Source organism: Gymnoscopelus braueri, assembly GCF_963280865.1.
Source record: "Gymnoscopelus braueri genome assembly, chromosome: 18".
Classification (NCBI taxonomy): domain Eukaryota; kingdom Metazoa; phylum Chordata; class Actinopteri; order Myctophiformes; family Myctophidae; genus Gymnoscopelus; species Gymnoscopelus braueri.
In genome coordinates this window covers 34,587,168-34,603,778 of record NC_137618.1, presented here as the reverse complement: position 1 = coordinate 34,603,778, position 16,611 = coordinate 34,587,168, and the positions used below count along the sequence as shown (strand labels likewise).

General features: G+C 43.7%; 1 protein-coding gene across 3 annotated transcripts in view; it reads right to left on the bottom strand.

Moving 5' to 3' along the window:
- The window catches only part of fmnl2a (formin-like 2a), a 67,713-nt gene that overhangs the window by 33,250 nt on the left and 17,852 nt on the right, over positions 1-16,611 (bottom strand). For all 3 annotated transcript variants that reach the window (XM_080413107.1, XM_080413108.1, XM_080413106.1), the window contains exons 2-3: positions 13,605-13,688; positions 5,129-5,209 (exon numbers count right to left, since the gene is read on the bottom strand). In XM_080413107.1, coding sequence (XP_080269233.1) covers positions 5,129-5,209; positions 13,605-13,688 — 165 coding nt within the window. The remainder of the gene's footprint in view (positions 1-5,128; positions 5,210-13,604; positions 13,689-16,611) is intronic.

The window sequence follows — 16,611 nt, the reverse complement described above, 5'->3', positions numbered from 1 at the left end:
ACACACCATTTCTAACTGCGATGACAGTGAAATGTGAGCAGGGCAACATTATAGCAGCCAAGATAAATGTGGTGCACAAAACAAAAAGGACGACAACAACAACAAAAAATCGCGCTGGCGTTAGGTTATTCACTCGATAGCCAATCACCATTAGCCAGGCTGAGGGCAAATTTTAAGCTGAATAAACAGAGCTGATCTGAATATTTCATCTTGTGCCATCTTGTTTGTTCTCATCATCGTGTTCTTTATATAGCTGCGACTCATCCTGCTACTAGCCTGATCAAGACGTCTAATCCATTCCAGCTCTGAGTCTGAGCAGGGCATAGGACCCAAAGTGTGTGTGTGTGTGTGTGTGTGTGTGTGTGTGTGTGTGTGTGTGTGTGTGTGTGTGTGTGTGTGTGTGTGTGTGTGTGTGTGTGTGTGTGTGTTTTTTAATGTATTTATGTAATGCACAGTGTATATCTGTTACTGTGGCTACGGGTGCGTGTGGGCCACAGCGCACATATGAACGCTGGTGAATGCAAAAAAAAGGGGGGGGGGGAGGAGTGTGTGTGAGTGGAGACCTCTGTGTTTTCATCCCCTCTGATAAGAGGGGGTCTGCAGTGACACCAAAACAAAGCGCCCTGCTGGCTGTTATGCAACCTGTAGAAGAAAACAAGTTGAAGTGAATGACGGAGCCAGTGAGCATCAACAACCTAGCCCTGGCCAACACTGATGATCACACAACCTCACTATGAGGAGGATCCTCCCTGATGAGAGAGAGCGAAATCATTGCATCATTACAGACAGAGGGAGCGGTTAAAAGAGGGTGACATGAGGAGAGGAGAGGGGAGGAGATCCATCTACTCAGAGTTGAGAGACGGAGCGACTTTCCATGATGCGTTTGTACCGGGGAGGGGAATGGAGCACGTTAGCCACATGCTAACCTGTTATTAACATCCACATTAAAAGACCAGAGCAGCTTCTGGTTCCCCTGGTCTCTCCATAATGTCTCTCTGGGCTACAGGGCGGTGTGTGTTTGGCACACGAGGAGATGAGAAACAGAATGTCTTTATTAGGGAGGAGCCCTTTGTGTGTTTGGGTGGAAAGCTGAGCGTGTATATTTCGGGGGGGCACTGCGCAGGCGGGACACCCCTCCCCCGCCTAATGCACCCCCCCCCCCACACACACACACACACACTACTCACTAAGTACTACCAGCTGCAGCAGAGAGCTGGGGGCTGAGCAGGAAGAGAGAGAGAGAGAGAGCGAGAGAGAGAGGACAAGACAGAAAAATAAGTCAGGGGAAAGCAGAAGAGAAAAAATACACATGCGCACGCGCACACACAGAAGAGAGAAGGAAGAGGAGAATGAAAATAATGAAGAGAAAAGTTTTGGGGCGAGCGCTCCTCTCAGGAGGGGTCACGGTGAAAACAAAATCAATGGCTGATACATTCTTGGGGACTTGTTGGAATGGAGATCTTCCTCCTTGGCTGCCGATTGGCTGGGAGCTGCCCAGAGGAATGCACCGGAGCCTGCCTATGGAAAGCAGAGGCAATGACCTCCAGCTCTCTCACAGCGGCACAAAGTGGCAATTGTTTGAGTCTAAGAAAAGGGGGGGGGGGCTGATCGGAGCAGGAATGTAGAAGAAAAAAAACATAATTCTTTCTCTCCCTCCTTTTTGTCTCCTCCGTCCATCCCTTTCTTCCACGTATCCTCTCTACCCCTTCTCTTTCCCTCATCGTCTCTCTCTTCCAAAACGCTTAAGCTCTCTACCCCCCTTCCCATTCTTCCTTCCTTCCTTCCTCCTTACCCTTCTCACTTTTCTCTCTCTCGTTCCGTGTCTCTCCTCTCTCTCTCGTTCCTCCTCTCCTCTCTCTCGTTCCTTCTTTCTTCACTGTCTCTCATTCCTGCTCTGTCACCGTTCTTCTCTCCCTCTCTAGTTCCTTCTCTCTCTTTGACGTCGAATGCTGCAGGCATTTTGATCAAACCTCGGGACACACATGACTTGCTGCTGCTCCATGGCAGCGAGGAGGCTCCAGAGGGGAGATCACTCAGGTTTCCTCACTGCCGTCTCCAGAATGCCATATGTGTTGGCCCGTGGGCCAGAACATGAAAATAAACACAGAGGGACTGGGCCAGTCTTTCACAAGCCCTCTCATCTAGAACGCTTTCATCACGACACCCTGTCAACCTATGACCAGATAGCCACGCATGACTGACGTGTTCAATTAAAAGGGAAAAAAAGAGGGGGGGGGGGGTTTGAGTTCGGACTTGGGCTGGCTCTGTTAGGCAAACAAAGACAAGAGCTGGCTGAATGCTGGCCCCTTCAACAGCGTCTGTTCTGGTCTGTCCTGAACCCATCAGCCGTGACCATGTCTAGTGTTTACACCTAGGGAGTTTAAAACCTCGTCACTTCCTTCTTCTGGGTCCAGCCCTGCCATTTGTCACAAGCCCAAACTAACCGCCCCTCAGTATCACCATAGCAACCACCACCACCACACACATCACAACTCCAAGAACACCCATTTCAACTTCTTGACAAATACGTATTAAAATGTTTACTTATTTACAGCAGCAACCTGGTGGAATGACACCAAGTTGGAAGTTGTGTGCGTGTGTGCGTGGCGGGGGGGGTTGTTGGCTAGGGTGACCCCTTTGAACCACTGGAGCAGTTGATGAAAGATCAACGCAATGACAGTTGTGGAGCGACAGCAGAGCCCTCCAATAGAATTTCCAGGCAGCTCCTGGAGATTTGAGGCGGTCCACTTCCTGGTCACAAGCCTGTTTTCTCTAGCCTTCAGGCTACGGACACTCCCAGGACAGACCATCTTTACTCTGCCCTTCCCAGAGTAATAGCCCTATTCTGGCATGTGTCCATATCTCCCCTGTAACCTCTACCCATCCGTCCGTCCCATTTCACTATCTAGAGAGGAGTGTCATTTGTCCGCCATGATACACATCAGGAGGCTTGAGAATACACTGACATCAGCCCTGTGGCAGGACATCCATAATGTAGTATGAACCCTTGTTAGATGTATGACATGATCACTATGCTTTTTATTTTACCAGGCCGGAAGAATGCACTTGCAAAATATAAAAAATGAAATCAATGAATAATAAGCTGTGTGTGTGTGTGTGTGTGTGTGTGTGTGTGTGTGTGTGTGTGTGTGTGTGTGTGTGTGTGTGTGTGTGTGTGTGTGTGTGTGTGTGTGTGTGTGTGTGTGTGTGTGTGTGTGTGTGTGTGTGTGTGTTTGCGTTGTTCTATTTCTGTCACAAACATCACATCCAGCGCAGCAGGATCCAGATGCAGTGTGCTCTCCTCTTGCTCCCTTACTGGTTCATCGCAATGTCATCGTAAAACTTTAATTCCAGTCAGAATAATTGAATTATCCGCAGCAATTTGCCGTTATTCTGACAGAGAGCACTGGTTAATTTGTTTATAACAGGGACAAGTCTATCTCCAGCTACGTCCCTCCCTTCTCTATAACCCAGCCAAATAGTCTTCATCTTGGCAAAGCCTTGAGGCTGGCTGACAGGGGCCCTCTCCCCTTTCTCCCTTCCTCTCCCCTTGGAAGCCTGTCCGAGCCTCAGAGGAACCAGCCAGGGCAGACTGTGTCACTACAGCCTCCACCGCCCTGTGACTGAAGCTGGATGATATCAGGAATTTCATCTTACAGCCGTGACACTTCGAGATCACTCCAGTTATCTTGAGCTCTCGATGGTGCTAGTTAGTGTGGTTGCCCGAATGGGCAACCAGACTATTGTTATAGATAAACTTTATTTATAGATAAACAATTCTTTCAACCGCATCTCCTCCCACAGTTTATTTTTCCCAATTTAGTGGCATATGTCAAAATAACACGCCCATTTGCGTCAGGATAGATGTTCCGCCATTTTGAATTTTCTTCAAAACACACTTTTAGCTCCTCCTCCCACATATTTTCTCCAAATTTCACAAAAATCGGTACACATGATCTCTGGACCCATGCGATAATCTGGAGCGAAACAGAATTTTGATAGTCCATACCGTTCGTCCGTAAATGGCTTCCAAAGTTAGAGGGAGGGGCCCGTTTTACAAAAAAGGCCACAAATCACGAACTAAACGTCCAGTCAATCCCAAATTTGAATCACATGTCAAGGGTGGTTTACTCAACAAATCCCCAAAAGCATTTCCACTTTGATCCATAGGGGGCGCCACAACTGCGCAAAACGTAACCGTTTGATGCAAAAACATGATTTTTGGGGGGATCACTCCTCTCAAAATGAAAAGCAGGTGATCTCAGGAGTTACAGGACGATGTCATTGGCCCGCTATATTTGTGGGAGGGGCCTATTTATTTAGTGGGAGGGGCCTATTTCTTAAAATCAAAACGCCATGTATCACGAACGCAGGATCCAATCAGCACCAAATTCGAATGGCACGTCGCGCAGCCTCCGACGGTATTCCTCCAAGCGTATTCCTCAAGTCCCGGAGGGGGCGACCCGCGACCGGCGTCGGCGCAACCACACTTTGCAATTTCCCAGAATTGCGACGCGTCTAGTTATAGTTAGTAGGGATCACTTAAGTTCAGCTAGCCGGACACATCTGCCTCTTTTTAGACAATAGATGCTAGCTACTATCTGCTCAGTTGGTTTACATGTTAACCACTTTCAACCTGTTGTCCCTATTTTGGCCATGTCGTTATAGGCAAAGATTTATTTTCAAATGCATCCTTTTTTCGGAAATAGCTTAAACATCAGATCAACAAGCTCAAGTGTCGCATCGCAATGAATTGTGAGGATGTAGATTTGCTATTTTCACTACTGTAAACATTTTGGTAAATATCTATAAAGAAAATCTGAAATGAAGTTTTTTTGGGTGGATTTTTTGGAAAGAAAAGTTTTCCAATGTTGTTGTTATCTGTACGAAAGGTTAAAGGAACGGGATATTTACTCATGGCCCATAAAAAGGGGTCTGCAAACTAAAATGCGTCACAACACAACCCTATGCTTGGGAAACACTGCTTTAGAGCTGTTCCCAGGGTTGCCGTGCCATCTTTCCTCGGCTATGGGGATATCCTGGTGTGGAGATAGCGGTTGCGAGGGGAAGGAAGAGTTGAGGCAGTGGAACAGGACTGTGTGTTATAGCTACGTGGGGGCTCTCTCACCTTCCTTGTGACTGCTGGGTCCAGATAACTCCGCAGCTTCTGGATGTATGTGTGAGGGGGATTTTTCACTTGGAATCGTTCCTGTGAGGACAACAACAAGAGAGAGAGAGAGAGAGGAAGAGGCAAGAGGAGGGAGAAGTGGGGGGAAATGAGACACAGGGAATGAGAGAGGGAGGGAATAAAGGGAAAGCAAACGTTAAGACTTCTGCGAAAATTAGGGTAACAGTTCTCAACAACAAAGACAATGTTTACCAGTAATATTACATTACTTCAGGGCACTTTTCAGGGCACTTAGTGGTTTGCATGCCAGGGAGTTGTCTCCTCCCCGGCGGTTCTTCATCACAGTCATTTGTATTATTTTACTGTGGCTGAACTTATAAAAAAAAGAAAATCCAAGTAACCCAGAACTTGTATTAGAACAACTCCTGTATTACCCTGAGCACATCTCCACTATAAGCGGTTGTTGACACTTAACCCATTAAGACCTGAGGCCGATTCTACAAATGCCTTCTAAATCAGCTCACACTTTCAAGATTTTCCAAAAGAAATCTTAAATAGCAGACGTACAAGCACGTATATCTGCTATTTTTGAATGGCCAACGATAAAATAAATAAAGCCAACGCCATCAATTAATTTAAAACTCAGTGGAACGTAACCAGTCTTTAAAAAGAACATATCAGTGTCAATACATACTCTGTCCGTCCGTGTGTGTGTCCGTCCGCTCACAGCTAACATTGGTCAAGCTTCACGTGACATCACAATATGTAATATAAATAGGTAAGACAGGATTAATCAGGAACAGTACTTTCTTTTACCACCTCGCCTGGCGGAGACCTGTGCTCCGAGGAGCACATTTTCTAGTTAAAAATAATTTTGTTCTCATTTACTCCAAAGTCATTATAATGTTACAAGCTCACCAGAACGTTGTGTGAACATCATTGTGCAGTTAATAAGTCATGACATTTAAATTCAAATCAATCTTAAATCAATCTTTTCTCCAAGGACTAACATCTCCAGGGACTCTCCAGGGAAGATATTTAGTGTCGAGCGATAACAGGAGGGGGCCGAGCATAGAAACAAACGGAAGATCAACATAAAAGATTATAAGGTCCGCACCCTAGTCAACTGCTCCACTTGTTGAGTTCAACATTTGTTTCGTTACCTCAGGAATTCAATTCTAGAAGATTGTTTGATCGAGTTAGTATAACCGGAGATGAAATTTGTCACTCAGTCATACAAGTACGTGCAGTGAAATGTGGGACGTGCTCTACAGATTCTAGTAACAAAATATTATCAAATATAATGAAGGTATAATACTAGTAAAAAAAACTACATATTAAGTAAATATTTTAGAACTAACTGTAGCAACTGCAGATCCTTCCATGCAGGGCAGAGATAACATTCCTGGTAGCGATACAGTTTTAATGTGCTATGATGCATGGGGCTTGCCTTGGGGAATGTGTGCGTGCGTGCGTGCGTGCGTGCGTGCGTGCGTGCGTGCGCACACACACACACACACACACACACACGTGCGTACATGTTCTAAGCTGAGTCAGGCGGCACGTCGGCTGCCATGAACAATCAGGCCAGTAGGTTTTAGGTCAAGTCTCCCACCAGTGTGCCCCATATACATGTGCGGAGCTTAATGTCGGCTTTGGATAAACGCCGGAGAGAGGGAAACAGTATCTGGATCAGCGTGAATGGACAGGAAGCCAGCGTCACAACACATCACCAGCATCACCGGTTCTGGTCAGTGATGTAACAGAGCAACATTTGCTGCTTTGCTGTAGATGGGAACGAGCAGTATGGCGTGCAGTGTACAGAAAGTGTACAAAAACAGCTTGGCTTAGATATAAAGACAGTGTCGCGTTTAGCTAATTAGCTAATTAGCTATGGCAGCTGAAGAGCAGGCCAATATAGTTCCATAGTTAACAGATAAACTCAGAATTTATAATGTCATGGGCTACATGCATGGAGATCTATGAGGAGGACTTTGGGCCAGGCTGAGTGATCATGACTGCACTCCCTCCCCACGACCACCACCACCCATGTACGTCACCGTTAGTCTCTCGCAAAACAGGAAAGAAGACAGTGGTGACAGGAAGACAAGCTGGCTCTGGTGACTGACAGCAACATGGAACTACTGTTAGCGAGAAGCAGACAGGTCTGCAAAGAACAAATGCATCCGTCTATGAAGAAAGAAGGCTGTATGGCCTGCAGCACATAAGGTACAGACAGAACGGATGGAATTACAACAGGCAGTATGTGTAAAAGGGCAGAATCTGAAGCATATGGGAGCATTATATAATAGCGTTCCTACATGGTCTACAAAGGTAGCTTTATAAAAGCAGTCTGAGGAAATTGATCTGGAGTCAATTTAAGATGTGACTGCTTCCTCTACACCTGCAAAGCAGTTCAGGTGTCCAGGGGCCCTAAGGAAAGGAGAGGAGAGTGACGGGGAGGTTTCAACTAGAGATGCATAATATGCAGGGTCAAATCGGCCAATACCGATATATTACATTATATATAATATTATATTTATATTGAGCTCATTGCTGATTTTTTTTGTTTTCATTTTTTAAAGGAGGAGTTCACCCAAAAAATTACTTATTTTCTATCAATTACACACCCCATGAAGCCTTGATTTAGTTTTTGTGACCGTGTGCATTTCCGGTAGGAGACACAAACTAGAAAAAGTGCTCCTCGGAGCACAGGTCTCCGCCAGGTCAGGTAGGTTATTGTGGCCTCCTGGTGGCGCTATAATAGGCCAATGTGAAAAGGGTGGCATTTCTTCCTCGGCCTAGTGGGAATGTGCATGCATTCATGATTTGAGGCATTTTGTTCCAAAAATGTGTTTTGCTAAAGTAGACCTGCTGATGGCGCTATAACAGGGCAATGTGAAAAGGGTGGCATTTTTTCCGCGGCCTAGTGAGAATGTGCGTGCACATTTTCAGGGAAATCGCACGCCGCGTTCATGATTTGAGACATTTTGTTCAAAACGGACCAATCCTGCAAACTTTGGAAGCCAACCTTAGCCAATCAGGATGGAATATGAAATATCGGACAGATGCGTCTTGATCACATGACTATAGAGATACTGTGTACCGATTTGCGTGATGTTTGGATACAATCTGAAGGATTATTATCCAAAAATGTATTTGACATAAGTCGGCCTCCTGGTGGCGCTGTAAAAAGCAGATGTGAAAAATGCAGTGCAGATGTTTTTCCTTGGCTTCTAGGGAGTGTGCGTGCAAAGTTTCACGCAGATCGGTGCAGTTAATATTATAATTATTATAAAAATGCAAATCGGCCTGTTATAGCGCCACCATGAGGCTGATTTGAAAAGTTTTAAGTGGCATTTCTTCCTCGGCCTAGTGGGAATGTGCGTGTGCAATTTTATGGAAATGGCAAGCTGCGTTCATGATTTGAGGCAGTTTGTTCAAAACTCACCAATCCTGCAAACTTTGGAAGCCAACCTTAGCCAATGAGGATGGAATATGGGAAACAGATCCGGGTTGATCACATGACTATAGAGATACTGTGTACCGATTTGCATGACGTTTAGTTAAAAGCTGTAGGCGTAATAGGAAAAAATGGGTTTTGCACACATCGGCCTCCAGGTGGCGCTATAACAGGCCCATGTGAAAAATGTGGGGCAGAGGTTCTGAATTGGCATCCAGGGAGTGTGTGTGCACAGTTTCGCAGCGACCGGGCCAACGGTGCCGGAGATTAGCTGCTAACACACAGACAGGACGGACAGACACACACACACACACACACGGACGGACGGACAGGGGGCAAAACATACTCTCTCGCCATGCCTTTCAGCCTGGCGGAGACAATAATCTAGTTTGTGTCTCCTACCGGATACATTAGCCGGTAGGAGACGGGAATCAAATTATTAGTTTAGGAATGCGACAAAAACTAAAAAAGAATCCATGGATTCAAGGCTTCATAGGGTTTGCAATTGATAGAAAATAAGTAATTTTTTGGGTGAACTCCTCCTTTAAGCCATTAACGGTCACATTATTATTGCGTCAATACCGGTGAGATATTGGTCATTTATCTGTGAAATGTCGGTGAAAAAATATCGGTGACAAAATATCTGAATTATTTTGATATCGCTTCGATACCGATATTGCTTTTTTAATGAAATATCGGCCGATATCGATATGCTACCGATAATATCGTGCATCACTAGTTTCAATCGGTCCTGTGCCAGCTAGGACAGGCCTGGCCAGTGATTAGAACCGGACCTGCATGATGCTTTAACCGCATAAACATCACCATTCCTATTCTTGGTATGCAAACAAACCGAAAGAATAGGCAAACATTCGGCGAAAATAGCAGATCTACAAGCTCACGACGTGTCGCAATGCTTTGTGAGCTTGTAGTATTTTTGTTTCCTTTTTGGTCAAGAGATTTGTTGTAGAGGGAAAAAGGGAGGGGGCCAAGTGCAGACTAAAAGACCCCCGGGGGACCCCAGTCACTGTAGTATATCGAGTTTAAGTGGTCCTATGTGTCCAGGGGTGCCGGTGGCCAAGTGTTTAAGGTGCGCACCACATAGGCTTTGCTGCCTGACAGCGTGTCCCAGGTTCGATACCCCCGTTTCCCGTCTCTCTCTACTGTCCTATCAAAATAAAGGCAAAAAGTGGGGACTATGTGTCCTATATACGTTGCAGACTGAATAGCAAAATAGCAGACCTACAAGCTCAGAATGCGTCGTATCATCATGACACAATGTGAGCGTGTAGATCTGCTATTTTAGTTAATATTTTGAACGTTTTTGGAACATTTTCACCTATAACGACATGCCCAAAATAAGGATGCCAGGGTTATAGTGGTTAATCAGTCCCGAACCTGGCCTTCACAGGCTCAGTAAAAATATAAAGAAATAAGATTTGGATTCCATAAATTTCAGTCCAATATGAAAAATCTACTTGCAGAGACTTGAAACTGCTTGAGATAGCCAAATTCAACACACCAAATATCATTGTGTGGTTATTCTTAAAGTAATGTTATTGTTGCGTTTTAATGCATTTTAAAATGCAGATCGATAAGTCTAGCTGAAAATAGTCCCTGGAGAAAATTGATTTACAATTCAAACATTCATGACTTATAAATAACGCAATGATGTGTAGTCAGCATTGACTCAATTATTGAGGTAATATCAGAGGCGTTTAATGACTTGTGTAAAGAAAATGTAAAGAAAATGCTAAATCTAAAAATAAAGCCATTAACAGGGAACATGGTCTGCGTTTGTATAAGATATATGGCAGAAGCTGTGAATAGACAATGACATCTATAAAAATGTGTTTATATAGCAGCAAAATCAGTTCAACCACTTTAACCCCATCTTATAATTTGGCTTTATTTCACAAACACAAATCTTCTCTTGTGGGGTTACCAGGCACAAACTATTTTCTGAAGGGGGTCCGCGGCCAAATACATGTCAATATGGGGATATTTCACATGAAAATGTTTGATAACAGCTGATGTTGGTGGCAGAGTTGAGAAGCAGGGAGAGACAGATGTACATTCAGCATTTTATTGGACTTGGTTCCAAGCACTATACAATGCTTCATAATACTAAACACTGACCTGCCTCTACCTGTCCACACAATCATAAAACTGTAATCTAAACTTTTCAGGATAAACATATATATAGATAGTTTTGGCACTGATTAACTGGCACTTAACATTTGCTTTGTACTCTGGCTTTTCTTACAAGCTTTTCATATTCAGAGCATCCTCTGTATTTCATAAATCCTCATAATTTCCCTAAAAATGTTTAATATTTCAACCTCTAGCAACATTTCCAGGGGACTGTTTTTCAAAAGGGGAATGTACCTGTCATCTTTGCTTCACTCCCTCCCTCCATCACAGTTTCCATGGTTACATAAAGAGATTCACTGTAGCTGTAATAGCCTATAACATGGAAAACATTTCATTCACGGAACTGTCTGCACTATCTTGGGCTTGATGGTTTGGTGGAAAATGTTATAAAAATAAAAAAAAGAATAGCATGCATTGAGATCTACATTTAGTAATCAGATTTATTTTGATGAGAACAATGGGAAAAATAGCCTTGCGTTATAGTCAACTGCCTACTGCTGTGAAATGACATTTACAATACAGCGTCACAACCATGCTCACCTCCATTTTAGAGCTGGTCAAAGGCAGAGAAAAAACCCACGCCAACATAGAATTCACATATTTTTGCTGTCTAGCAGAAACCTTTATAGCATTTGACTCAGACATAACCGTAAACAAACATGCCCATATATAGGCATATATGGAGATCCGGTTGTCCAGAGCGACAGATCCGACTGCTATGCACATATTATGGTCATATTCATATATGGGGCAGACTGACTTCAAACAACGAGTTGTTCGGTTATACGGTTGTCCAGAACCGCCGATCCAACCAATAGTCCCATATATGTGGTTGACGGATACAGAGATCTCCATATATGGGCACAAAAGGGACACAGACAGTCGGGTACAACGGGTACTCTGACAAAGCTCCCGACACTATAGGCAGTGGTGGCCATTTTCTGGTTCCACTTCAAAATACTCAATGTATTTTTCCCCATTGACATTTCCAAAAATATTTATATCAATTCATTTAAGCCTAGAATCAAGCCATCCAGGGTCCTGGTGAATCATGACCATAAAACGTTTGATTCTGTGAAAAAACTTTTTTGAAAACGGCAAAACAAAAGGGTATTTATTAAATATAGTATATCATAAAATTAAATATAAAATTTTAAAAAAAGAAAATCACAGAAAAAAATGTTTAATGGTCATGATTCACCAGGACCCTGGATGGCTAGATTCTAGGCTTAAAAGAATTGATATAAATATTTTTGGAAATGTCAATGTGAAAAATGCATTGACTATTTTGAAGTGGAACCAGAAAATGGCCGCCACTGCTATGCCCTATGACTCAGAAATGTCGGTCGGATCGGCATAACATAGGTGTGAGGGCCGCGTAGTGGCCCGACTGATATGCCCTTACATGAGCATATCAGTCACAGCGGTGATTCTGGACAACCGACGATCAAACCTACTTCACACCAGGCACGGCACTTCCTCGGGTCCTCTGCGATATGCACGCAGAGTTTGACGTCGATCCGAGAGCTTGGGATATCTCATAGTGACGTCAGAGCAATTATTTTCAACCTACTTCGCGGCAAGTGGATGGTGGACCAACAGTTTCCCCACTTTATGCATGAGAGGAACATAAATTCCCCTCCAAACTCAGCTCAACCCTCTTGGCACTGTTCCCTTCAGGGTCGCTGCCCGTCAATGAGGAGTGGGTGGTTGGTGGTATTGCACTCTTCCCCTTTACCCCCACCACTGTTAAGAACAGGCAGGAGGAAAAAAAAGAACAGACTGGCATGGAGGCTGGGGGCCGAGCAAAGCACTCAGACTGCAGCTTGCCACACAACATGCGCCTGTTGTAATTTCCCTCATACAGCAGTGATGCTGACTCCGTTTTTTCACCGACCAACTGATGTGCACTCCCTGCAGTGCCACTTAACCCAGTTGACCAGTGAAGCTGGGGGGCGATGCCCCAAGCCCAGCAGAGACCGACTGGATAAAGGCAGGGCAATGGAGCATGGGCATTTGGGATCACAAGGCACAGCAGGATGGAGTTTCTCCATGTCAACCCTCCATATTAATGGGCTCATTCTTCGGGAGATTTAGATTCCTCTAAGGATTCTCACAGAGACAATGGATCAATCCCCATGGTTACCATGGTTATCGTGTAAAGCATCTACTGATTGGTTGTTTGATCAATGCAGTACCCGCAGAGGCCAGCCTTCACATCCCGTAAACAGGCTTTGCTTTGGGATCTATAGTGAGGTAGCAATTCCAAACCACTTCTGTTGAAAGTGGAGTGTCTAAAGCAGGAACCCTCCAGTAAGCATGTGACTGGGTGTAAGTGGAACTAAGTGTCACTGAGTGGCATTGAGTGTAAGGTAGAATGTATAAACAAGAGTTTAATTTAGTATATCATAAAGACAGGGTTCCCACACATTTTTAACAATGAATTTTAAAAACTTTTCCATAACTTCTCCAAAGTATTTTACCCAATTTCCAGGCCTACGGCAATCATATGGTGCAATAACGAGGCTCTTACTCCAGTGTGCTATCAATGCCCCAGACAGACTCGAGCGAAGGCGTCACGTGACAAAAATAACAGATCTACAAGCCAACAACGTATGACAGTGCAACATGTTAGCATGAAGATCTATTATTTTTGTCACACGACATCCTGTATACATTAGGCCGCACTAATGCAGCTCGTGCAGCAGAGCACTGCATTTTAACATGTAACATATTTCACGTAATGTTATGTTTTATAAAAAAAACAACAGCCAATCCAATAATTTTCCAAAAACATTTGATTAATTCCAAACCCGGTAAAGATGGATAACTAGCGGTCTGCATGGCCCTGGTCCTCACCTGATCACAGATCAGCTCCCATTTCTTCTCGTTGTCGTACTGCCGCAGTAGTCGAGCTTTGTCCGGCGGAAGGTTCATCGAGTTCTGGAAGAGAGCATATGAAAGGTCAAAGTTAATTGGATGCTGAAAGTTTGGATATCAGGAGACAACACATTAACCTGTTGCTCTATGAAACTCTACAGGCAGGGCTGAAGGGGATATTGTCTGTCATTATTATTAGTACGTCACTTGCGGTTAAAGAGGTCATATAAATCCAAACTCCACAGTTGCCCATTATGTAGTTGACTATAAAAAGCCATGGTGGAAAAATAATCTCCCTTTGGTATGTATGTATGTAGGGAGGGACATCTTTTTGGGGATTAGTGGTTGGGGGAGAGCTGGTCTTTAAACACTTCCAACCTGACATCCTTATTTTGGGCATGTCATTATAGGTGAAAATGTTCAAAACATAAAAAATAAAATAAATACATTCGGACATTTTCAAAATACCATTGAACGATGAAGTACAGGTGGTTAATGAACCCGACACCAGAGGAACTAGGTATAAGCGCTGTTGTTGGGTCTGGAGCCTGGAAGCTGACGGCTTTGAGACAGTCCTTGACCCCATCATAATAACCAAACTCAAATGTATTCAGCATTCACTCAACGCCACTCAATAGTCCAGACATCCCAGGGCACTGTGTGGAGTGTCTCTCTGCCTGTCTCTCTGTTAGCAGCATACAGACTGACTGTTGCCCTGTCTGTATACGGTGTGCTTGCGCTTGAGGAATGAGAAAGCATATTCAGGACAGTATTCCAGCAATATCCTCTAAAAAACTTTTTTGTGTAATGGTTTTGGATAGACTGACAAATGGGACAATGTGTTGCTTAAAATGCTACAATTTGTCAACAGGAAAAAAGGGTAATGCCTTTTCTTTCTCCGTTCTCCCTACTTTCTTTTATCAACATCTGCTTCATGTAAGGTCCCTTACCCAGAAATGCTATATACACCACCCCCTGTGTGCATTAGCAAAGCTTGAAACAATTAGCTGAGGCTTAATTGTGCCACCTATGTAGTGCACCGAGGCATTGCAATAGGTCAGCAAAAATATTACAGTCAGTGGGGAGACCGCTTAACAGGTAAGAGTGGTTAGAAATAATAGGTCAAATCTTATTTCTTGTCTAAAAATAACCTAACAAAAATCCTGAACATTGAAATCTACCCATCAAAAACTTCTACTATAAATGAACATTTTTAATTCTGAAGCCTCAAGCCTGCAATCATCAGAGCTGTTTATGTGCAACTTGGGCAATTAACTTGTGCTTCTCGTTGAAAAGTACAACCTCAAAGTTTATGTTCCCCTGACTTCTGGATATCCTTCAATTATACATAGGTTACAATTTATACGGGAGGGGGTCCACTGCTCTATCTAAGGAAAATGTGGCCATATTGCTGGGCTCAGGCTAAAGCATACTGTAAGTCATCGTATGACAGTGTAGTTCGCACAAAATAACAGATTTTCAAGTGAAACATATATGGGTTATGGGTTCTCTTTCCCTTTGATTCAGTAGAGAGGATCATCTATCAGTGTTTGTTCAGCCCTGTTCCACCACTGGATTTTCCAGTGCTGGTCACAGGGCAGACCAAGGGGAAGATGGATGAGGAATATCCTTGGGACCGGGTCGGTTTCCATGCGCAAGTGATGCCGGGATAAAGTCAGAGATGGAGTGAGCAGACTAATCCCCCAGCTCATATCTGTGGCTCAACAACCATGCATGTCTGTGGGGGAGTATTGACATACGGCATCAGGCCATACACACTATGGAACTGTGGCTTTTTCCCTTCAGTTGGCACTTATTTTGACGTTCTTGGGATTCTGATTTAAAAGTTCTTAAATGCAGGGTATCTCAGCTGCAAGCACCAGGGCAACAGAGGACTCTGAATGGCATTTACAAAACAAACAGCTACTGGGAAGGTGCACACGACGACTAATCCACTCACACATTAGAAATAAAGATGTTAATGAAGACCACTGAATATATATGATATAGTAAACACATTATTTGTTGTGCCTCATTATCAGAGAATATGACAAATGTTCAATAGATTTGTCCACTCCATAGCAATTCCAGTAAATGTATGGGGGGAAAGAATATTTTTAAATTATTTTTCAGATTCCAATGCCCATTGATAAATTCACATGAACCACTGTCAATATTATTTGAAAAGCACATTTCCTCCACCCCTCCCATGTACACGTCACATACACCCACATGTATGGCATCACCACACACACTAATGATCAAAGGCCTGGGAAAAGAAATGTCTTAGAATAATGTCTTATTTTAAAAGGACAGTTTCTACAAATCTCAGGTCATTCTATCGTTTGTTCAAAAAGTTGGTCCATAGTGACCAAATGCACCCTCAGCAGACCTAGATTTTACTTTAGGTTTTGCTAGTCCACTATTTGATGATCTGATAGGCCTTTCTGGCCTATGAACAGCAAGCAAGTCAGAGATGTATTTAGGAGCTAGACCATTTAGAGCCTTATAAATAGTAAATATTTTAAATCAATTATTTGTTGTAAACAGAGTATATGCAGACTCAGAGCCAGTGAAGTGATCTGATTCTGAGCACATGAGCAATGTGACAGGCATCACAATTGTTATCAACTAGGGCGATGCCCGTTGGGAACGCATGCCCCTCCAGTTATGCAATACCAATTGTACCCGTTGTCAGAAAACCCACTTCACCCGTTGTACCTGTTGCCAGCGCACTTAGTGCAGTTCTCATTACCATAGTACTTGGCCAGTCTATGATGTCAATACTATGATGTCATATTAATGACATCAGCGATCTCCACGCATGGGCATAAAGGGTCACACTGACAGACAGATACAGAGATATCTACATATGGGCCATAACATGGACCCGGATAGACAGACAGACAGACAGACATAGAGATTTAGAGATATAATTTATATCTGGACAATCGCCAACCGACTTCCCACTCTACACATCACCACC